Genomic DNA, 23,683 nt, shown 5'->3' with positions numbered 1-23,683 from the left:
TGATTCCCCCTTCCCCCATTGACTTATAATGAGGAGGTCAAGAAATGGACCTGACCTTAGGTTATCGATATCGAAATTCCGAGATATACAAATTGTAGCTACTAATGACCTCGTTACATCCTGTGACTTTCAAAAGCCTCCGTCGTCTACTGTAGCTCTGATACGGTTACAAAGTTTCAAAAAAGTGATTTGAGGCTGGGTCATTCGAAGTGACCTGGTGACCTGACCTTGAATGGTAGGAGGTTCAAACTTGCACACCATGTGTAAAATTGATGAGGGAAAGGTCGTGCTAAATTTCGCGCCGCTACGCGCCGCAGTTTTTGCGCTATTCACGAAAACCTCAGGGGGGGGGGCGGTCAACCCCCCGTCGGTTCGTGGGTCATAAAACAGATGATGATGAACTAAAATAGACATTAAACCTCGCAGAACACAACACTCAGTCATCCAACTCCAGTCTCGTTAAGTAACAGCTGTTTGAGCCGACGTTTGAAAGCAGCTCCAGTCAGGCACCGCACGCCACATGGGAGCTGGTTGAACGCTGCGCTGGCGCGGGACAGTCGCCTGTTCCCAGCACATGTTCTCGCTCTGGTACTCCGCAGCTGGACACCAGTGTACCTCAGCACTGGCAGCCGCCGCGTGCCAGTGTACCTCAGTACTGGCAGCAGTCGCTCGGTACTGGCAGACTGTGCCGCCTGCTACTGGCAGACTATGCCGCTCGGTACTGGCAGACTGTGCCGCCCGGTACTGACAGAATGTGCCTCCCGGTACTGACAGACGCACCGTTAAGCATGTATTAATTAGTTTAACACATGGTTTCCGTGCATAAATGGTTTTAACGCACTCGTGAATGGAATGGAGCACTCGTGCGTTAACCCGCGCGGGGCTGGAGGGGGGGGGGGGGGCAGAATCTGCCCCCTCCCGTTTTTCGCCAATAACTTCTAAACGCGTTACGCCAGCGACGTCAAACTTTTAGTATCTTATCATACATCAATGTGACACGTTCCCTGAAAATTTGAGCGAAATCCGTCGGATTTTTTTTTTTGAGAAATTGGCGTTTTGGTGACGTCATGTTCGCTATTTTCGCCTCAAAAACGGCAAAATTTCAAACGCCGCTAACATCTTCATTTTTAAAGGAATCAAGACGTAACGAAAAGGTTATACGTGATACTACTTTGTCTATCAAGTGGCTTTCTCGTTTTTTTTTATTTTTTGATTTTGGCCCATTTTTTTCTTTAAAAAATGACTTTTTTGGGCAAATAATTATAAAATCCAAAATTTTGAGTGTATCGAAAAAACCGGAATAGGGGAGAGTGGGGTAAGATGCCCAGGGTGGGAAAGACGCCCCACCCCCTCTAGCGGCGAAACAAAGAATCGAACCTGGAAATTAATGTTCTTAGCGTAAAGCGGAAGCCTGCCTTGTTAACTGCACAAAAATTTGCGAAGCTCAGTTGAGCAACGGCTGGCTGGTGATTGCATGTTTTTTATTTGCTGCTTTCAAAAAATATTTTGGTGTCAAAACATTGTAAATATCAAAGAAGGTAGATAATTTTTGCGTCCCTTGCTATAGTCGTGATACATTAACATGCGTGTACTGTGTCCCAAACAATTTATTTCAGGGTGTAGTTTTATGGCTAACAAATTGTACTGATTTAATGTTACTTCGATACCTTGGGGTCCCCCTGTCCTGATGGGGTAAGACGCCCCCCTAAATCCGTAGGCTGTCCTTCAAGCATCCCGTCAAATCATTTATTACATACTTGTGATTAGAGACAATAGCCGATCTGGGACTATTGAGAGTCCAGTACGGTCGGGTGCTCCCCATGCCGGTCTCTCGGCCCATACAACGACTTTTTGGGCGGCATCTGACTCTGAGAGCCCTCACGACGGCCTCTGTGGGCCCCATTATTGGCTCCAGGGCCCCTCACGACATCCTTTGAGGGCTCCCACGTTGGCTCCACGGGCCGCGCTGGCATCTGGGGTCCACACGATGGGCTCGAGGGCCCTCAGGCATCATGAAGACCTACAAGGGCCTCACAGTGGTCTCCGAACGCCACCACGGAGGCTTGTTTGGCCGCGCTGGACTATGATGGCCCTAACAATGACCTCTGAGCCACGTTTATTGTGGACCTTATTCGAATACATCTGAATCTGAATCTGAATCTGAATCTGAAGCCCCTTACGACTACTTTTGGGGGCCCTTACGATGACGTTTGGTGTCTACTGCAGGCTCGAAGGGACTGCTGATTCGTTCAGGCGATTCACGTGCCCATTTATGTCACTTATAGTGCAGGGGGCATCTTACCCAACGCCAGGGCGCATCTTTCCCATCCTGTGGGGTAAGATGCCCCCTTTCACTTCTTCAGGGAAATGCTTAATAGCAAAAAAGTTATCATATTTCAGGCACGAAAGTGTGATATTTTTGGAGAAAAATGATGTCGGCTTCCGTTGAAACTCCAAGTTTTTGCTTTCCGATCGTCATTTTCGAATAAAATCTGACATAGTAAAACCCTGGGCATCTTTCCCCACTCTCCCCTATATGTCAGAGAAGTTAGTCTATGTGCACCTACATACCAATTTTTTAGAAGAATCGGTTCAAAAATGTGGGAATTATTCATAATTTTAAGACGTCACGACACACGATTTTTTTTTGAAAAATGATTTTTTTTTTTGAAGTTCTAGAACTCGTACGGAAGCAAAAATAGCACCATTCGATTCGCCGTGAAAAACTGCATCAGATAGACACCTTTTTAGGCCTTAACAACCAACTTCAAAATTTGACCTCACTTGACCTGACCTTGACCTGACCTCGACCTGAAATTCATCCAGAGGTGGTCCATATCACTTATTGAGTGTGCCTATTGAATTCTATGAGTAAAATGACCCATAAAACATGTGTCGCACATGCCCTTTTCTATATTTTGTTTTTGGTGGCCTGACCTGACCTGACCTGACCTTGACCTTGACCTTTGAATGACATTGTATGCAACGAATATTGTCTTGGTAGTCTAAGAACACGTTTTGGGCAATCAGTCTCAGTCAATTCTTCGGCAACTACGGTGCAAGTCTGATACTGTAGAAACTTGCATTTTGTACCCTTGACCTGACCTTGACCTGACCTCTGACCTACTTAAATATATATTAGCAACCAAGCGCTTTCACATGATAAGGTAATTTTAATGCCGATTTGCCGATTTTGCTTTTTAAATCTATAAAAAGCAAAACAACCATAGCCAGAATTGATTGTAAAATGTCAAAAACAAATGCAGTTCTTCATTTACAGCTGACCATTGTCGAAATTCAATGCCCCTGTCGAAATTCGACGCAACAGATCGAATATGAACCGGTGATATTTTAACATTGATGAAATAATTATAAATGTGTGAGGCATGTCTAGATGGAGGTAGCTCTGTCGATATCCAATGCAAAGTGTCGAAATTGAATGACCAAATGCCGATTTGTGGTGCAAAAAGGTGTATAAGGGAGACTGCTGCGAGGCGGCGCTGACTCCCCCCCCCCCTCCCCTGTGCGCAGCCTGGCCTTCTCCGTGACGCTGTACTGCTGCGAGGCGGCGCTGACTCCCCCCCTCCCCTGTGCGCAGCCTGGCCTTCTCCGTGACGCTGTACTGCTGCGAGGCGGCGCTGACTCCCCCCCCCTCCCCTGTGCGCAGCCTGGCCTTCTCCGTGACGCTGTACTGCTGCGAGGCGGCGCTGACTCCCCCCCCCCCCGTGTGTGCGCAGCCTGGCCTTCTCCGTGACGCTGTACTGCTGCGAGGCGGCGCTCGCCATCGGCCTGATGCTGCTGCGGCGGCACCCTCGCGTCGGCGGCGAGCTGGGCGGTCCGCGCGCCATCAAGGCGGCCTCGTCTCTGTTCCTGCTGCTGCTCTGGCTGGTGTACGTGGTGATGTCGGCGCTGGAGGCGTACGACTGCCTGCCGCTGGCGGGCGCCGCCGGCGGCAGCTGAGAGACGCCGGCCAGCTGAGACTCGCCGGCGCGGCGGGGCCGCCACTAGTCAGCCGCCGGGCGGCGCGCCGGGCCGCGGCCGTGGCACGGCGCCGGGCCCGGGCCGCCAGTCGGCGCCGCGTCCGTAGTGTCTACAGGCCGAGTTGAGTAGGTAGCCCGATACCGGGCCGTCCACGCGCCGCGGATGGGCCCGCCCAGTGGCCGGCTCCTGTGGTCAGCGCTGTTGCCGCCGCTCGGCTGCGCGCTGCTGTCGGCGTGCGTCTGTCTGTGTGAGTGTGTGGGACTGGTGGTGGCGCCGGGCCGGCCGCCGACCAGGCCGAGGCCGCAGTCAGACAGCTAGTTGTCACCAGTAGACGTCGGCCGAGGCCGCAGTCAGACAGCTAGTTGTCACCAGTAGACGTCGGCCACGCGGGCGGACGGCACCTTCGTTCTTGGATTTGTTGTTGACAGATGTTGGTGCCAGAGCTCAGTGCTGGCGTCGTGATATATCATTTGAATAAAATGCAGGTGCCAATCCAATGTATGTGCTTCAGTGATCCTGTACCGGTGGGTCGCAGTTTTATGAATCGTTGGGGCGCTATACGGGGCATTCCACGATAGATCGACAAAAAAATTTTGACACCCACATATTTTATTTTTCGTTTAAAACTGGTCGAAAGGATTTTCATGGGCGGGGAAGCCAACTGCGGCAAGCATTTTTTTCTTCGAACAACGGTTTCCGAGATATAGCCTCGATTCCTGGAGGTCACGCCGCAACCCTATTTTTTGCGGCTTATAACTCAGAAACTATTGGTTTTCTATGATAAATTTTTTATATGGTTCAGCTTACAATCAACCAACGAACATTTTGACTATCTCGGATTTTCAATTTTTCAAAACGTTGATCACGTGACCTCTTGACCTATTTTTCAAAGAGTGACCTTGATATTTTCCCCACTGAAAGTTGCAATTGTGTCTGATGACGATTAAAGCCTTATCAATTGGCATTCATATGCAATAATAAAAAAGTGGCTTTCGGCCTGCGTTGACCTCAGGTCAGGTCATTTTTATGACCTGCCTATTATTACGAGCGGGAGTGACAGCGAGATCTCGAGAACAAAGCAAGATAGCGACAAGCGGTAAACGGCACAGGATACACACAGATAAGATCTACAATTTTTACGGAGGTCATTTTGAGGTCAGGTAAAGATGACGTCACAGGAAACCTTTGGTGACCTTTAATGACGTCACATGACCTTACTGCTGCCCAAGAGCAAAACAGGTTTCAAAATAGTCAAAGTATATGAAGTCACTCATGGTATATTAGGCAATTCCGACGCGTTTTAGTGTAAAAGTAAGGGAGCTGATTGACCCAATTGACTTTTAATCGGGTGGGCAAGAAATTGACCTGACCTTAGGTCATCGATATAGAAATTCAAAGCGAACTAGCGCTAGGCCAAAGAAAACACAATGTTGCCTGTTCCGAGTCTCTTTCTCTATTAGATCAAATGGTACAGACAAAAAAAAAAAGAAGAAAATTATTGTTCTGTGTTCAACGGGTGACCCCGGGGCCCGGATGACCTTTCAGCGGGTCACTGATGCAAAACTGCACCAGTGTCATCAATTATAGCCTAACTCAACATGATTCAAAAGTATTTGAACCGGTCAGATGCGTTTCGGTGGTAGCCGATACTTCTGCCACTGACTTATAAAGGACAGGTCACAAAAATGACCTGACCTGAGGTGAACGCAGGCCGAAAGCCCCTTTTTTATTATTGCATATGAATAACAATTAATAAGGCTTTAATCGTCATTAGACAAAATTGCAACTTACAGTGGGGACAATGTCAAGGTCACTCTTCGAAAATAGGTCAAGAGGTCACGTGATCAAAATTTTCAAAAATTGAAAATCCGAGATAGCCAAAATATTTGTTGCTTGATAACGAGTTGAACCATATCAAGTTTTTATCATAGAAAACCAACAGTTTCTGAGTTATAGGCCGCCAAACATAGGGTTGCAGCGTGACCTCCAGGAACTGCCCGAGGCTATATCTCGGAAACCGTTGTTCGAGGAAAAAAATCCTTGCCACAGCTGGGTTCCCCGCCCATCACAACCCATTAGACCAATTTTAAACAAAAAATACAATATGAGGGTGTACGGCTTTGGTCGATCTCTCGTGGAATGCCCCGCTGGCAATGACTCGAGGTGCGCCGTTCAGAATCGGTGAGGTGCGCCACACCGTCCGAGGGGCGCTATTGTTACCCACACAGACTGTATGACTCGCTGCAGAGGCGCGCCAGGCCCGGCACGGGGGCGCCATTGTTACCCACACAGATTGTATGACTCGCTGCAGAGGCGCGCCAGGCCCGGCACGGGGGCGCCATTGTTACCCACACAGATTGTATGACTCGCTGCAGAGGCGCGCCAGGCGCGGCACGGGGGCGCCATTGTTACCCACACAGATTGTATGACTCGCTGCAGAGGCGCGCCAGGCGCGGCACAGGGGGGGGGGGGCACCAGAAGCCAGGGGGATAGCCTGCCGGACCGGGGTGCTGTTCTAGCAGCAGCCATGGCACAGGGTATTGGCCAGAGGGACCTGGAGGACCTCACCGGCCTCAAAAGGGCCTCCAGGGTTCCGTTGCTAGTCGGGTGGGACGTCGCCCTGTCGTGCCAGGAGCGTCAGTCTTAGCAAAAGAGATGACATGCATGATGCAACAACCGTGTATTCAGAGGGGCGACAATTTTGGCTCGAGGGGCGCTGTTTTGAACCGATGGGGCGCTGCACCCAGCTAAGTGTGCCGTTTTTGCAACAGGGCTGAGATAAGGCGCTACCCAGAGCGGCAATGGTAACGGCTAGAGCGGCGCCCTTACAAATGGGCGGGCTCCTTTGCCCCTCGGGACGCCTGTTGAGGGGCGCGAAAGGTTGAGGGGGCAAACGGGAGTGATGGGTGGCAGGTTTTAAGGTGTAGGGGGCGGGGGGAGGCACCTGTCCCCAAAAGTACACAAAGTTACGCCTCTGCACAGGCGCGTTCAAAACACATCATCAAATGTGCATTTATTGAACCTTTCTACGCTTCAGATGTGGTCACATAGAGGTGAATACCAGGCCGAAATTGGTGCGAGTCACTGATCAGTGAACATGGCGCTGACCGGACTGCGCGGAACTGCCTCGGTGGCCGTGGACAGAGCGCTTCACGAACGCCGGAATCCCCTCCCACACAGACAGCAGCCAAGCTATCGGCTGCCACCGGGAACGCCGAACCCCAGCGCCACCAGAGAAGCTGCCGAGCGGCGCGCCCCACAGACCGGGACAGCGCATCGTACAGACCGGGACAGCGCGCCCCACAGACCGGGACAGCGCATCGTACAGACCGGGACAGCGCTTCGTACAGACCGTGACAGCGCGCCCCACAGACTGGGACAGCGCATCGTACAGACCGGGACAGCGCGCGCCCCACAGACCGGGACAGCGCGCCCCACAGACTGGGACAGCGCGCCCCGCAGACCGGGACAGCGCGCCCCACAGACCGGGACAGCGCGCCCCACAGACTGGGACAGCGCGCCACACAGACTGGGACACGCAGACTGGGAGAGCGCGCTGAACCGCAGAACATATACGACGCTCTTCGGCGGCGGCGCAACGCAGACGACGCTTTTGTGTTCAGAGTCATAAACTACACAAAACCCGAAAGGTGACGTCCCAATCAAAGCAGAACTGTTTGAACGTGTGCTCCGCGTGCTGAGCTGCGCTCGACGCCAGCGCGCCGCGGCCGAGTGCGGCTGCCGTCGACACTGGGCGCCCGGTGCGTGCTGCCAGAGGGCCGCTACTGCAGCTCGGGCGACTGGCCGGCGCCGCCGGCCGCCAGCGAGAGCAGCGCGCTGGCGCCGTCCTCCTCCTGAGCGGCGGCGGCCAGCTCCAGCAGCGAGCCGCCGCCGCCTGCCAGCTCCAGCAGCGAGCCGCCGCCGCCTGCTCCGGCCGCTGCCGGCCGCGGCGCCTGCAGCACCCAGGGGCGGCGCGTCACAGGGGCGGCGTACACAGACACACACAGGGGCGGCGCACACAGACACACACAGGGGCGGCGCGTCACAGGGGTGGCGCACACAGACACACACAGGGGCGGCGCGTCACCGGAGCGGCGCACACAGACACACACAGGGGCGGCGCACACAGACACACACAGGGGCGGCGCGTCACAGGGGCGGCGCACACAGACACACACAGGGGCGGCGCGTCACAGGGGTGGCGCACACAGACACACACAGGGACGGCGCACACAGACACACACAGGGGCGGCGCGTCACAGACACACAGGGGCGGCGCGTCACAGGGGTGGCGCACACAGACACACACAGGGGCGGCGCGTCACAGGGGCGGCGCACACAGACACACAGGGGCGGCGCACACAGACACACACAGGGGCGGCGCGTCACAGGGGTGGCGCACACAGACACACACAGGGGCGGCGCGTCACAGGGGTGGCGCACACAGACACACACAGGGGCGGCGCACACAGACACACACACAGGGGCGGCGCGTCACAGGGGTGGCGCACACAGACACACACAGGGGCGGCGCGTCATAGGGGCACACACACACGCACGCACGCACGCACGCACGCACGCACACACACACACACACACACACACACACACACATGGGCGGCGCGTCCTGTGTGTGTGCCTGCGTGCTTTCTCCATTCACTATATTTGGTTGTATTGCCATTACAGAGGTCCTAATATAAAACCATGCTACATAAAGCCGTTTATTCAAACAAGCGAGGCTAATAAAGTGACCATCCCACCTTAACATTAGTTTTGAGCTGAGATAGCTAAATTTGGGTCTCTGGCCTGCAATTACCAGTTCGGGCACTCACAACATCGAGAAATGCTTCAATTCGGAGATATTTAATTTCAAAGTTGCAGTTTTCGGATTATAAGGCGCTATATGAATGCCCCCTTAGACTTTGTCACGTCAGCGCAGGTCTAGCGATTTTTAAATCTGATACTAAAGGAAAACTGCTGCTGTCGTGGTATATATACCACTTGGCGAGCAGCATCTGCCGCACTATAAGATGCCAAATTATTGCTTCCAAATGACGCCATGGGAACAGCGAAGGCTCCAAAAAGTAAACACAAGTACCTAAAAATCTAATACAGTGGAATCCTCTTAATAAATCCACCTTGGTGACAAGGTGTTTTGGATTTATTAAGCGGTGCCTTTATTAACCGGAGTCAGTTATTTTCATTAAAAAAACGTGTAGGTATTGCAGCTGCACGTTCCGTTCCCCTGCAATACAAGCGCATAGGCTAGCATTCCTTCTTGCCTTACTTATTCCCATGAACGTGACCAGGGGCTCCGCCATCGGTGGGGTCGCGGGGGTCCGGACCCTGACTTTCGTAATGCAGCCTAATTTATAAAGGCGTGCGTTGCAGGATTAGACATCCCCCAAACCATGTCCATCAAGACAGCCAATATTCAGCCCGGATTCAGCCAAGATTCGGGACACCTCCGATCAAGCTGAAACTTGCACATAATGTAGGTCCTGACGTTCCCAATCCACAGTCCGAGTCATTCGGTGGCACTCCCAGCCGTTTGACCTACAGAGGTCAGCAAAGGTCACGTAGCCCAAATTTGCACAGCAGATTGTGGCCCACCAAGTAGAGCTAGAGCGCTAAAAATGGCACCAATCGACTCGCCAGCATCTAATCTTACTTTCCCAATATCCATTTGACCTCTCAAGGTCATGCGATGACCTAAGGCCATTTGTAGTCTATGTCGAAAATACACTTGCACAGCAGTTCTCGAGTAGAGGGATTGACTGAATTCCAAATCAAAGCACATCATCGGGTAGCCCATAGGCCGTTGTAACTTTCCTTAAAAACCGCTTCTTGATACGTGGCCCCGTTTGACCTCGGCAGGGCAAAATGTAGGTACAAATAAACGACACTCCATGCGTCGCAGCCCGGATTCAGCCCAGATTCGGGACACCTCCGATCAAGCTGAAACTCGCACACGATGTAGGTCCTGACGTCCGAGTCAGTTGGTGGCACTCCCAGCCGTTTGACCTACAGAGGTCAGCAAAGGTCACGTGGCCCAAATTTATTTGTACATTTTGCCCTGCCGAGATCAAACGGGGTCACATATCGAGAAGCGGTTTTTAAGGAAAGTTACTACAGCCTATGGGCACCCGATGATGTGCTTTGATTTGGAATTAGGCCAATCCTTTTACTCGAGAACTGCTGTGCAAATGTATTTTCGACAAAGCCCACAAATGATCTTAGGTCATCGCATGACCTTGAGAGGTCAAATGGGTATATGGAAAGTAAGAATAGATGCTGGCGAGTCGATTAGTGCCATTTTTAGCGCTCTAGCTTTACTGGGTGGGCCACAATCTGCTGTGCAAATTTGGGTCACGTGACCTTTGCTGACCTCTATAGGTCAAACGGCTGGATGTGACACCGAACGGCTCGGACTGTGGATTGGGCATGTCACGACCTACATTGTGTGCAAGTTTCAGCTTGATCTGAAGTGTCCCGAATCTGGGCTGAATGCGGCGACGTATGGAGTGTCGTTTATTTGTACGTTTTGCCCTGCCGAGGTCAAACGGGGTCACATATCGAGAAGCGGTTTTTAAGGAAGTTACTACGGCCTATGGGCTACCCGATGATATGCTTTGATTTGGAATTCGGTCAATCCCTTTACTCGAGAACTGCTGTGCAAGTGTATTTTCTACATAGCCCACAGATGACCTAAGGTCATCGCATGACCTTGAGAGGTCAAATGGGTCTTTGGAAAGTAAGATTAGATGCTGGCGAGTCGATTAGTGTCATTTTTAGCGCTCTAGCTTTACTGGGTGGGCCACAATCTGCTGTGCAAATTTGGGCTACGTGACCTTTGCTGACCTCTGTAGGTCAAACGGCTGGGAGTGCCACCGAATGACTCGGACTGTGGATTGGGCACGTCAGGACCTACATTGTGTGCGAGTTTCAGCTTGATCGGAGGTGTCCCGAATCTGGGCTGAATCCGGGCTGAATCTGGGCTGAATATGGGCTGTCTTGATGGACATCCTCAAACCTGCGACCGTAGAAATGCCCCTGAAAGTGACCAGCGCACACTGCACAGCTGTCACACCAATTAAGTCAACATATCCATCCACGATCACTCCCCGCTATGCCTGCTATGCCAGCGCGGAACAGCCGAGCGTGCCTGCTTTGTCGGGAAGATTTCTTTGAGGTGCATGTTGATTGCGCTCTTTATAGCCCTGAACTTCTGTTTTTAGAACTCCAACTGCTGCAGACCGCTGCTACATAGCGGTTCTTTGGGAGCGGATTGGATGCCACATTTGGAGTGGGGAGACGTCACTGCGGACTTCGAAACTCCCAAGTGGCTTTAAAGGCCGCCCCCACACTGGACCCCGCATGCGGGTTGCGAGTTTTTGGGTTTTGCGGTTTCTTCAAAATCAGATAATACAATCTAAGCTAAGTGGCCCACACTACCATCTAACGAGCGAGTCTGCATGTTTTTTGCTTGCGAGTGACCTTGCATCGCATTCCAAAAGTTGATTTTGAGTCAATTTTCGAATGTCCTCGCTGCGAGGTCTACGAGGTCTGCGAGGTTTGCGGGGTTTTCGTTTGAGTCGAATTTTGGTTCGTTGCGCTGGTATTGCGACTATATGTAAGTTTCTGAAGGTGTACCGGCTTCACTGCATTTATGAAGTTACCATAAGGGAACGGTTTAATCACCCTATGAATTGGTACCTATTATGCCCGCAAACTCAAAACCAGCAAACTCGCAACCCACATGCGAGTTCCAGTGTGGGGCGGCCTTTACTCATTAAGGACCAAACATATAAATGCGGTGATATTTTATGTTCCGAATGGTGTTTTGAGGGTTTTTGACCTCCCTGATTGTAATTATGGCCTTAGTTTTCCTCTAAAAATTTCGAACCTTTTAAAAAATGATGTTCCCATTTGGGAACATTGGGCACAAATGAGGGTAGGCGGCGTAAGCGGTATATGACGGGGAAAAAGCAAGTATCATTAGCGATGCATGTTTAGTAATGTTTTCAAGACTGGCTTGGGTTTATTTCTGGCCGTGTCTATCCACCAAGAAAATTGGTATCACTTAACTTGTTAACCAAGGCTTGTTATACACATTTGTGACACACAATGTCGTCTTTACATATACAGGGTGACACAAAAAAGCGGTCATCACCAAAATTCGAATAACTTCGGAAGTTTTATTCAGATCATCACCAAACCTCGGCCACTTTAGGTCACACCTATGTAGCAGACATCCACCAAGTTTCAAGTCTTCACTACGAATACTTTTAGTACAGTGTGTGTTTTACGGACGCTCCACAATGTGCTCCAGGTGAGCGCCCCGGCGCTGCAGGGCGTAGGCACACCTGCATCCGGCGGGCAAAGTTGCCGATAACCCGATAAGAATAACGTTTCAGGGGTAGCACACCCCTGAACACTGTCTTCAGAGGCCATTGCACTCTGTAAAGTGCACAGCCATCGGGTTATCGACAACTTTTCCCGCCGGATGCAAGTGTGCCTACGCCCTGCAGCGCCGTGGCGCTCACCTGGAGCACATTGTGGAGCGTCAGTAAAACACACACTGTACTAAAAGTATTCGTAGTGAAGACTTGAAACTTAGTGGATGTATGCTACATAGGTGTGACCTTAAGTGGCCGAAGTTTGGTGATGATTTGAATAAAACTTCCGAAGTTATTCGAAATTTGGTGATGACCGTTTTTTTTGTGTCACCATGTATGTACGCAGAATGGAAAATTGGAAACGGCGGAACGCATTTGCTGCGAGCTGTACAAGCTCTCTGAATCCATCTCAAAGGTTTCTGACCTGCCAAAGTGGCATTAACCTCTGCCACACGACAGTCTAAGCATACAGCCGAGGGGTGGTCGTTCAGACTGCAGTGGCCATGCAGTCGTTGTGAACCGGTACGCATTTTGACACACGGTCTGGAGCGGTAATGATGTGGCGAGGTACTTTCAGTAATCCTGTACAGGAGTTCCGTCACCTGGCCCATCTTTCATCGCACGCTGTTACCCAACGCTACCAGGTATTGGTGTTAGGTTTCTGTGGAAACGTGAGCAGAATGCGCAATTTTGCATACGTTTTCATAGAAACCGAGCGCCAATACCTCCTAGTGACTGGACGCGTCCAGCATGGGACAGAGCCCTGGCTACTGGCAATGACGTTTGGCAGACATGGAGCTTTAGCTGGTTGACATTTTTCCCGGTGCAGCTGCGGTTACATGCGCCAGCTCGCTACTCTCAGTAGGCCGAATACGTTGGTGACGAGAGCGCCGTGCAATTCCTTCCACCGGATCGCAGGCCTGTAAGCCTCCTCCGCTCCAGCGAGAGAGTGAAGAGATCATCAACTTTATCAAGGCGATGATCCAGTGAATGAAGCCGACAGTTTGATGTACAGGTCTCGCGGGTTTTAGCCGTAGGTTTTGCACCTAGGATTTAGTGTACTTCAGGCTATATCTTCGTCGTCTTAAGCTTTTAAGTGCTGAAGATGCAATCGACTTGTTGGTTCACAAGCCGGCCATGATCGTGTAAAATGGCTTCATCGTAGATCGATTAGTTTCTGAGATATAACCGGAAATGTAAAAGTGCAAAACCTACCGCTTAATCTGATCTCGCGAGAGCCGTACATACATACAGTAGGTACGTTTGGCTGCAGCGATGGCCATGGCACGGTGTGTCGCCAGCTCACCTGGGTGTCCTGGCAGCGCGGGCAGATGTACACCATGTCCTCGGTCACCTGGTAGTTCTTGGGCAGGCCGACGCAGATGTAGTGGTACCACTGCTCGCAGTCGTCGCAGCCGATCCAGTTTATACAGGAGCCTGTCGGCGCCAGCACAGGCGAGTCGGCTAAAGGACAGCAGTCACCGGCCCGCACAGTGCCGCAGTTTCAGCACAGCTCCACACACAGCGCACCAGTTCCATCACCGCCCCGGCAACACACTGCACATCGCAGAGACTGCAGACAACACACTGCACATCGCAGAGGCTGCAGACAACACACTGCACATCGCAGAGACTGCAGACAACACACTGCACATCGCAGAGACTGCAGACAACACACTGCACATCGCAGAGAGAGACTGCAGACAACACACTGCACATCGCAGAGGCTGCAGACAGCACACTGCACATCGCAGAGACTGCAGACAACACACTGCACATCGCAGAGAGAGACTGCAGACAACACACTGCACATCGCAGAGGCTGCAGACAGCACACTGCACATCGCAGAGACTGCAGACAACACACTGCACATCGCAGAGAGAGACTGCAGACAACACACTGCACATCGCAGAGAGAGACTGCAGACAACACACTGCACATCGCAGAGACTGCAGACAACACACTGCATACAGCAGAGACTGCAGACAACACACTGCACATCGCAGAGGCTGCAGACAGCACACTGCACATCGCAGAGACTGCAGACAACACACTGCACATCGCAGAGGCTGCAGACAACACACTGCACATCGCAGAGACTGCAGACAACACACTGCACATCGCAGAGACTGCAGACAACACACTGCACATCGCAGAGACTGCAGACAACACACTGCACAGTGCAGAGACTGCAGACAACACACTGCACATCGCAGAGACTGCAGACAACACACTGCACATCGCAGAGACTGCAGACAACACACTGCACATCGCAGAGACTGCAGACAACACACTGCACATCGCAGAGACTGCAGACAACACACTGCACATCGCAGAGACTGCAGACAACACACTGCACATCGCAGAGACTGCAGACAACACACTGCACATCGCAGAGACTGCAGACAACACACTGCACATCGCAGAGACTGCAGACAACACACTGCACATCGCAGAGACTGCAGACAACACACTGCACAGTGCAGAGACTGCAGACAACACACTGCACATCGCAGAGACTGCAGACAACACACTGCACATCGCAGAGACTGCAGACAACACACTGCACATCGCAGAGCCTGCAGACAACACACTGCACATCGCAGAAACTGCAGACAACACACTGCACATCGCAGAGACTGCAGACAACACACTGCACATCGCAGAGACTGCAGACAACACACTGCACACGGCAGAGACTGCAGACAACACACTGCACATCGCAGAGACTGCAGACAACACACAGCACATCGCAGAGACTGCAGACAACACACTGCACATCGCAGAGGCTGCAGACAACACACTGCACATCGCAGAGACTGCAGACAACACACTGCACACGGCAGAGACTGCAGACAACACACTGCACATCGCAGAGAGAGACTGCAGACAACACACTGCACATCGCAGAGAGAGACTGCAGACAACACACTGCACATCGCAGAGACTGCAGACAACACACTGCACATCGCAGAGACTGCAGACAACACACTGCACATCGCAGAGCCTGCAGACAACACACTTCACATCGCAGAAACTGCAGACAACACACTGCACATCGCAGAAACTGCAGACAACACACTGCACATCGCAGAGACTGCAGACAACACACTGCACACGGCAGAGACTGCAGACAACACACTGCACATCGCAGAGACTGCAGACAACACACTGCACATCGCAGAGACTGCAGACAACACACTGCACATCGCAGAGGCTGCAGACAACACACTGCACATCGCAGAGACTGCAGACAACACACTGCACATCGCAGAGACTGCAGACAACACACTAGAGTTGCAAAGTTTTCCCAAAAGGCTGCTACCGGCACCGCCCCGCCCCACAAAAATTTTCTGGGATACCGGCATGCTACCACGCCCCAAGCAAAAAAAACCGCCAAATTACCGGCATACTAAAAAAACCTGCATTCTTGATTCTAGCTTAACCCTGCAAGAGATGCCACATTTTGGCAGTTTCAGTACCCCTCCCACCCAACAGCCATCCATTGTCCAACCACAAATACCAGCAGGCTGATTTTGGCTGAGTTGGCCCCACAAATACCCACAATTTTGAAACTCAATTCCAGTCTATAACTGTTAAAATATCACCTGTAATCAAAAAAGTATTGCCTACAAAAAAAAACTATTACATTCATCAAAAAGGTGAGGACAAAAAGGACTTGAATTACTGAAATGTGTTTTTGAAGACTGGACAGTGAGCAGTAATCACATTTACATTTCACAGTTGTTCTACTTTTCCATATTCTCCTAAAATGTTGCAGGCACCAGCCAAATGTTTAAAATATAGATGGTCAAAACATAGATTAACAAGTACAGATTAGGCCATCTTCCTAACTGAGGAAGCGAGATCAACATCTACTTTTTCCTATCCACTATGGCTTGCTGGTTCGTGAATAAGATACGAATAATGTAAAAAATGTGTTAATAACTCACTGGTCCTGAGAATAGTCACCAAATAATATGTATAAAAACGATATCTTCCATCCTCTCCAACCTCAAGCGGGAACAAACACAAGGTTATCGATTTCGAAACAGATGCGCCATAATAGAGGCTTTTAACCAGCTGATTAAAACGCTGCAAAAAAAAATGTTAAACGACTGCAAGCCACTGCTTCGTGAATGGTTATATTGATAAAAATTACCCAACACAATATTAAATTATAATGAAATCAACATTGTAGTGTAATTCACTGCAAAGAAATTCATCTCTCTTCTGTTATTCAACCAAAAGCGTATATGAATAAATATTACGTCATCAGATTACATCCATTCATTAGGGGAGAGAGAATCTTAAAAGTAAATCCTTGGTTGTCTAATTGTTTGCGCCACTTTTTGTCAATTTTGCCTGCATGATGTGTTTTCTTGTAAAGATAAGACAAAATGCCAGTTTAAATCCATTTTCATTTAATAATGGGACCAAAGTCAGACTCAGGGCTACCTAACACCTGCCTTTTCAGCTGGATTTTCAGTGTCAAATTCTTTGTATTACAGAGTTTCTCAGACCATAGGCGGCGGAACGGGGGGGGCACCGGGGCACCGTGCCCCCCCTTGAATTCTGCTAGGGGGGCACCAATAGCAAGGTGCCCCCCCTTAAATTTGATGTATTAGTACTAGGGGCAGATTCGGGGAAAACTCCAAGGGGAGGGCCATGAATCGAAGTGGTGCCCCTACCTATGCCCAAAATTAAAACCTCAACGGATTTCGGCCACTTAATTTTGGTGGTGCCCTATTTTCAGTTTTTTTTTATTTTCTTTATTTTTGGTTAGTCATGTGATGACTAGTGCCCCTGCACCTGCTAGGCTGCTGATGCCCCTGGAAAGACTGTGGTACCTACCTACCCTGCCCCCTGATAAGCCTACGGTGGGCCCTGACATGACTTAGGTGCCCATGGGCCCTGACAGGCCTGTGGTGTCCTTGCTAAGCCTGTGGTGTCCCTGGGCCTTGGCAGGTTTGTGGTGCCCCTGTTAGAACGCAGGTGCCCTTGACAGGTTTGTGGTGCCTCTGACAATCCTAAATTGCCAACGACAGGCTTGTGGTGCCCTTGACAGGCCCATGGTGCCCTTGCGAGGCCGGTGGTTCCCCTGCGAATCCGATAGTGCCCCTGGCAGGCCTCTGGTGCCCCTGGCAGGTCTGTGGTGCCCCTGGAAGACCTGTAGTGCTTTTGCTAGGCCGATGGTGCTCCTGACAGGCCTGTGGTGCCACTGACAGGCCCGTGGTGCCCCTGCTAGGCCTATGGTACCCCTGGCGGGCCTGTGATGCCCCTGTCGGCTGTCAGGCCTGTGGTGCTCCTGGCAGGCATGTGGTGACCCCATGCCCTAAGTCATGACCCATGTGACCTCCACCCTGGGATTCGCCACTGATTAGTACCATGCGATGGCTTCTTGGTAATTTGTTACATGTAGGATTAATGGAATTTATCAAACGAGAATAAGGAAGAGACAAACACATAGGTACTTGGGGATCAGCTTAAAGTTAACCACACATACGGGCAGGGGTGTAATTTTCCTAAAATGATTGTGGGTGCCCAGCTGTAGGGGCGCCCGGCGCCAGGCCGTTTTGGGGCGCGATAGATATTCTTTATGTGGGAGCCTAAATTAACACCGAATTTGATGACATTGCTAGCCGAATGGCGCTTCAAGTGACGTGTCTGACTAAGCAAATACACGCTTAAAAGTGGAAACTGACCGGAAGGACGTAAAAAGCTGTAGAGGGCGCCATCCAGTAGGAGGGGCACCAAATGTGGAGGCACCAGACGGTTACGACTTACGAGGGCGCCGTGAGACGATGAAAAGGGCGCCATTCTCTTGGGAGGGCGCCGAGTGATTGAAAACCGGCTATGTGGTCCAGGGGCGCTAAGAGGCCAGAAGGGCGCCGCACAGTCAGTAGTGCTACGTTGGTGGGGACGTGGGGACGCCAGATGGTTACGAGGGCGCATTGAGATCATGAAAAGGGCGCCATTTTCGTAAAAGGGTGCCGAGTGATTGAAAACGCTATATGTGGTTCAGGGGCGCTGAGAGGCCAGAAGGGCGCCGAACAGTCGAGGGATGCACGGTGAACAGAGACCTAAGGACGCGAGACGGTCAGGAGGGCGCCGTTAGACCATGAGAATGGCGCGGTGCTGTCAAAAGTGCGCCATTCTCCCAGAAGGGCGCCGAGTGATTAAAAACGCTATATTATCCATGAACGCGAGACGGTCAGGAGGACGCCGTTAGAGCATGCGAAGGGCACCGAACTCTCGAAAGGACGCTTGCAGCCTTGTAAAAGACTTGTGGGTGCATTTTCATCATTGTGTGGGCATACATAATTCAGGATTGTGGGTGCATATGCCCCCACAAAGAGATATAAAATTACACCCCTGCATACGGGGGTGAACTGCCATTTTCGTTTAGTAAAAAATAAAATTAAAAAAAAAATCATCGTGTCAGGGCTGTGACGAAAAATAAGTGGCCTAAATCCGATGAGAAAACAGGATTTGGGGGTACCCTAGGTTTGGCTCCTTGAGCCATGGTGCCCCCCCTTGTCTCAAATCGTTCCGCCGCCTATGTCTCAGACCACATCTCATGATCTCAGGACTCAAGGCCAGTTTCCAAACATTGTGTTTTTTGGTGTTTTGATTCTGCCTTTTCCCCTAGGGAATGTTGTCATGAACATTGATTTATTTTATTGTGCTATACGTATTACCTATCATTAGACTTACTAGTTTATCGTGCTTTTGCAACATGAATGAGTATTCTTCCTTTTATAGACCACAGTAGATTCTTGACAATTCTAATTATAACCAAGCCTGTGAATTGTGTGAAATGCTGAGGTCCATGTGTTACCCCTACACTTAGCAATGGAAATTCTACCACAAAATGTATCTTGCAGTGGCTAATATTGCTGTTACTACAATTTGAGAGCCTCTTAGTGTCCAAAGTTTGAATCATTTGCTGATATTTTTTTTGCACAAAATCAAAAATACCGGCATGCTACCGGCAAGACATGCCAGTTACCACGAATAAACCTGCGGTAGTGAAAAATTACCGGCATGCCGGTAGTGCGGTAGTGAAATTTTGCAACTCTACAACACACTGCACATCGCAGAGAGAGACTGCAGACAACACACTGCACATCGCAGAGACTGCAGACAACACACTGCACATCGCAGAGACTGCAGACAACACACTGCACATCGCAGAGACTGCAGACAACACACTGCACATCGCAGAGACTGCAGACAACACACTGCACATCACAGAGACTGCAGACAACACACTGCACAACGCAGAGACTGCAGACAACACACTGCACATCGCAGAGAGAGAGAGACTGCAGACAGCACACTGCACACGGCAGAGACTGCAGACAGCACACTGCACACGGCAGAGACTGCAGACAGCACACTGCACATCGCAGAGAGAGACTGCAGACAACACACTGCACATCGCAGAGACTGCAGACAACACACTGCACATCGCAGAGACTGCAGACAACACACTGCACATCGCAGAGACTGCAGACAACACACTGCACATCGCAGAGACTGCAGACAACACACTGCACATCGCAGAGACTGCAGACAACACACTGCACATCGCAGAGACTGCAGACAACACACTGCACATCGCAGAGAGAGACTGCAGACAACACACTGCACATCGCAGAGAGAGACTGCAGACAACACACTGCACATCGCAGAGGCTGCAGACAACACACTGCACAGTGCAGAGACTGCAGACAACACACTGCACATCGCAGAGGCTGCAGACAACACACTGCACAGTGCAGAGACTGCAGACAACACACTGCACATCGCAGAGGCTGCAGACAGCACACTGCACATCGCAGAGACTGCAGACAACACACTGCACATCGCAGAGACTGCAGACAACACACTGCACATCGCAGAGACTGCAGACAACACACTGCACATCGCAGAGACTGCAGACAACACACTGCACATCGCAGAGACTGCAGACAACACACTGCACATCGCAGAGACTGCAGACAGCACACTGCACACGGCAGAGACTGCAGACAGCACACTGCACATCGCAGAGACTGCAGACAGCACACTGCACACGGCAGAGACTGCAGACAACACACTGCACATCGCAGAGACTGCAGACAACACACTGCACAGTGCAGAGACTGCAGACAATACACTGCACATCTCAGAGACTGCAGACAACACACTGCACAATGCAGAGACTGCAGACAACACATTGCACACGGCAGAGACTGCAGACAACACACTGCACAGTGCAGACAACACATTGCACACAGCAGAGCCTGGCAGACAACACACTGCACATTGCAGAGACTGCAAACAACAAACTGCACACGGCAGAGACTGCAGACAACACACTGCACAGTGCAGACAACACATTGCACAGTGCAGACAACACATTGCACAGTGCAGACAACACACTGCACACAGCAGAGCCTGGCAGACAGCACACTGCACAAGGCAGAGACTGCAGACAACACAATGCACATCTCAGAGACTGCAGACGACACACTGCACAGTGCAGACAACACACTGCACAAGGCAGAGACTGCAGACAACACAATGCACATCGCAGAGACTGGCAGACAACACACTGGACACGGCAGAGACTGGCAGACAACACACTGCGCGGGAAAGACTGTAGACAACATACTGCACGCGGGAGAGAGCACCCACCAAATTGGGTTACATAATGCCTATAATTATACAACCTGCAGCTGAACACAACGCCATGCTCCCTGTAAGGCGTAGGCGGGTGTAGTCTCCCTTCTGTCGGCGGGGTAATCTCCCCCTGTCGGCGGGTGTACTATCTCCCTGTCGGCGGGTGTAATATCCCCTCGGTCGGCGGGATAGTCTCCCCTCTGTCGGCGGGATAGTCTCCCTCTGTCGGCGGGGTAGTCTCCCTCTGTCGGCGGGATAGTCTCCCTCTGTCGGCGGGTGTACTACTCGTATCTCCCTGTCGGCGGAGTAGTCTCCCCTCTGTCGGCGGGCTAGTCTCCCCTCTGTCGGCGGGCTAGTCTCCCTCTGTCGGCGGGGTAGTCTCCCTCTGTCGGCGGGGTAGTCTCCCCTCTGTCGGCGGGGTAGTCTCCCTCTGTCGGCGGGGTAATCTCCCTCTGTCGGCGGGATAGTCTCCCTCTGTCGGCGGGTGTACTACTCGTATCTCCCTGTCGGCGGAGTAGTCTCCCCTCTGTCGGCGGAGTAGTCTCCCCTCTGTCGGCGGGCTAGTCTCCCCTCTGTCGGCGGGGTAGTCTCCCTCTGTCGGCGGGGTAGTCTCCCCTCTGTCGGCGGGGTAGTCTCCCTCTGTCGGCGGGGTAATCTCCCTCTGTCGGCGGGATAGTCTCCCTCTGTCGGCGGGTGTACTACTCGTATCTCCCTGTCGGCGGAGTAGTCTCCCCTCTGTCGGCGGAGTAGTCTCCCCTCTGTCGGCGGGCTAGTCTCCCCTCTGTCGGCGGGCTAGTCTCCCTCTGTCGGCGGGCTAGTCTCCCCTCTGTCGGCGGGGTAGTCTCCTTCTGTCGGCGGGATAGTCTCCTTCTTTCGGCGGGGTAGTCTCCCTCTGTCGGCGGGGTAGTCTCCTCCCTGTCGGCGGGGTAGCCTCCCTCTGTCGGCGGGGTGGTCTCCCTCTGTCAGCGGGGTAGTCTCCCTCTGTCGGCGGGGTAGTCTCCCTCTGTCGGCGGGGTAGTCTCCCCCTGCCGGCGGGTAGTCTCCCTCTGTCGGCGGGGTAGTCTCCCCTCTGTCGGTGGGGTAGTCTCTCTCTGTCGGCGGGGTAGTCTCCTCCCTGTCGGCGGGGTAGTCTCCCTCTGTCGGCGGGGTAGTCTCCCTCTGTCGGCGGGTGTACTATCTCCCTATCGGTGGGTGTAATATCCCCTCTGTCGGCGGGTGTAGTCTCCCTTTGTCGGCGGGGTAGTCTCCCCTCCATCTCAGGGCGGAGCTCACCGTGCGGCTTCTGGCAGGGTTTAGCGGCGCAGTCCTCTACGTAGTTGCGAATGGCACCGGCGCCCTCACTGGCCGGCGAATGGCTGCGAGCCTTGGCCGTTTTGCGTGCTCCCTTCTCAAACATCTGGCGACGCACAGCGGGGGCGGGGGGGGGGGGGTGTTACCGCGACGGTCGGCGCAGTACACCCAGAACTACAGGGTGATCAATAAAGAATGACATAAAGTTTGACCCCGTGGAAAGTACATTATATAAATTTTAACACATACCTACCTACACGGCACACCGTTAAATTGATAATTCTTGGACATTGGACATTACACATAAACATAAAATATTTTTTTGATTTTTTTTTGTTTTTCGCAAAAACCGTAATATATGTGATAGAACACAAAGTGATTAAAGCATTTTGATTAATGACCTTACCCTCGTAGTTTGAAAAAGTTAGATCAAAACACTTGTTTATTAATAATTTCGAGCACAGCTCTTCATCAGAATACAAAGCCAAAAATGTCACGATAAAAATCCATCCAAAATCCATCCATCCAAAATCTGGATTTTTATCGTGACATTTTGGCTTTGTATTCTGATGAAGAGCTGTGCTCGAAATTATTAATAAACAAGTGTTTTGATCTAACTTTTTGAAACTACGAGGGTAAGGTCATGAATCAAAATGCTTTAATATGATCTTCGCACAAGCATTGAGAAACTTAAAGAACAAAGTGATTAACTTTTCTAGCAAGTTTTAGCCGAACATCTTCAAAAATAGCCAAATTATTTGCATTATTGTCAAAATTTTACAATTATGTATTTTTTTAACCCATTTCTAGGACGTTTTTGACATCGTACAGCAATATAAATGGCACCATCGTATTCCTAAGCTCACACTGCAGCTGCAACCTTTTTTTCTGGAAAAAAAATCATTTTCAAAATTTGACCTCAGACCTTTAAGTGACCTGACCTCCGGTAAATTCAGCTGAAAATGACCTCAAATGACACAGACGACAATATTTTCGAAATCTACGAGTAAATTGGACCATAAAACATGCGTCACGTGACCGATACATGATATACCATTTTCGTGACCTAGGATGACCTGGCCTTGACCTGAAAAAAATCGAAGTAAAAATTCGGTACCCTCAGGGTATCTAAGGCATATACCAAGGAGTGCGCAAACCAGAAATGAGCCTGATCGGACTTGGCAGCCTGCGGTCAGAGCCTAAATTGTGAGCAAGCAAAAATGCCGAATTTTTTTACTTTGACCTGACCTGTGACGTCATCGGTGACCTCGAGGTCAATGAAAATAGGTTTCGCACGACAGTTTTTCCAGGGCTATCAGACACCGTTAGAATTTTGACGATCG

The 23,683-nt window shown here is 51.2% G+C and overlaps 2 protein-coding genes across 3 annotated transcripts in view; one reads left to right on the top strand and one right to left on the bottom strand.

Annotated features, from left to right (window-relative positions):
- Positions 1-4,480, top strand: part of LOC122381036 (sodium/calcium exchanger 2-like) — an 84,388-nt gene extending 79,908 nt beyond the window's left edge. For both annotated transcript variants that reach the window (XM_043364726.1, XM_043364725.1), the window contains one exon: positions 3,738-4,480. In XM_043364726.1, the coding sequence (XP_043220661.1) occupies positions 3,738-3,960 (223 nt within the window). In that variant the 3' untranslated portion in view covers positions 3,961-4,480. The remainder of the gene's footprint in view (positions 1-3,737) is intronic.
- A 2,502-nt stretch (positions 4,481-6,982) lies between these two features.
- The window catches only part of LOC122381031 (lysine-specific demethylase 5A-like), a 203,143-nt gene continuing 186,442 nt past the window's right edge, over positions 6,983-23,683 (bottom strand). The window contains exons 30-32 of the mRNA XM_043364719.1: positions 22,323-22,446; positions 13,687-13,817; positions 6,983-7,934 (exon numbers count right to left, since the gene is read on the bottom strand). Of these exons, the coding sequence (XP_043220654.1) occupies positions 7,764-7,934; positions 13,687-13,817; positions 22,323-22,446 (426 nt within the window). The 3' untranslated portion in view covers positions 6,983-7,763. The remainder of the gene's footprint in view (positions 7,935-13,686; positions 13,818-22,322; positions 22,447-23,683) is intronic.

This window comes from Amphibalanus amphitrite, unplaced genomic scaffold (assembly GCF_019059575.1).
Source record: "Amphibalanus amphitrite isolate SeventyFive unplaced genomic scaffold, NRLGWU_Aamphi_draft 000112F_arrow, whole genome shotgun sequence".
Taxonomy (NCBI): Eukaryota; Metazoa; Arthropoda; class Thecostraca; order Balanomorpha; family Balanidae; genus Amphibalanus; species Amphibalanus amphitrite.
This window is presented reverse-complemented; position numbering and strand designations above follow the sequence as displayed.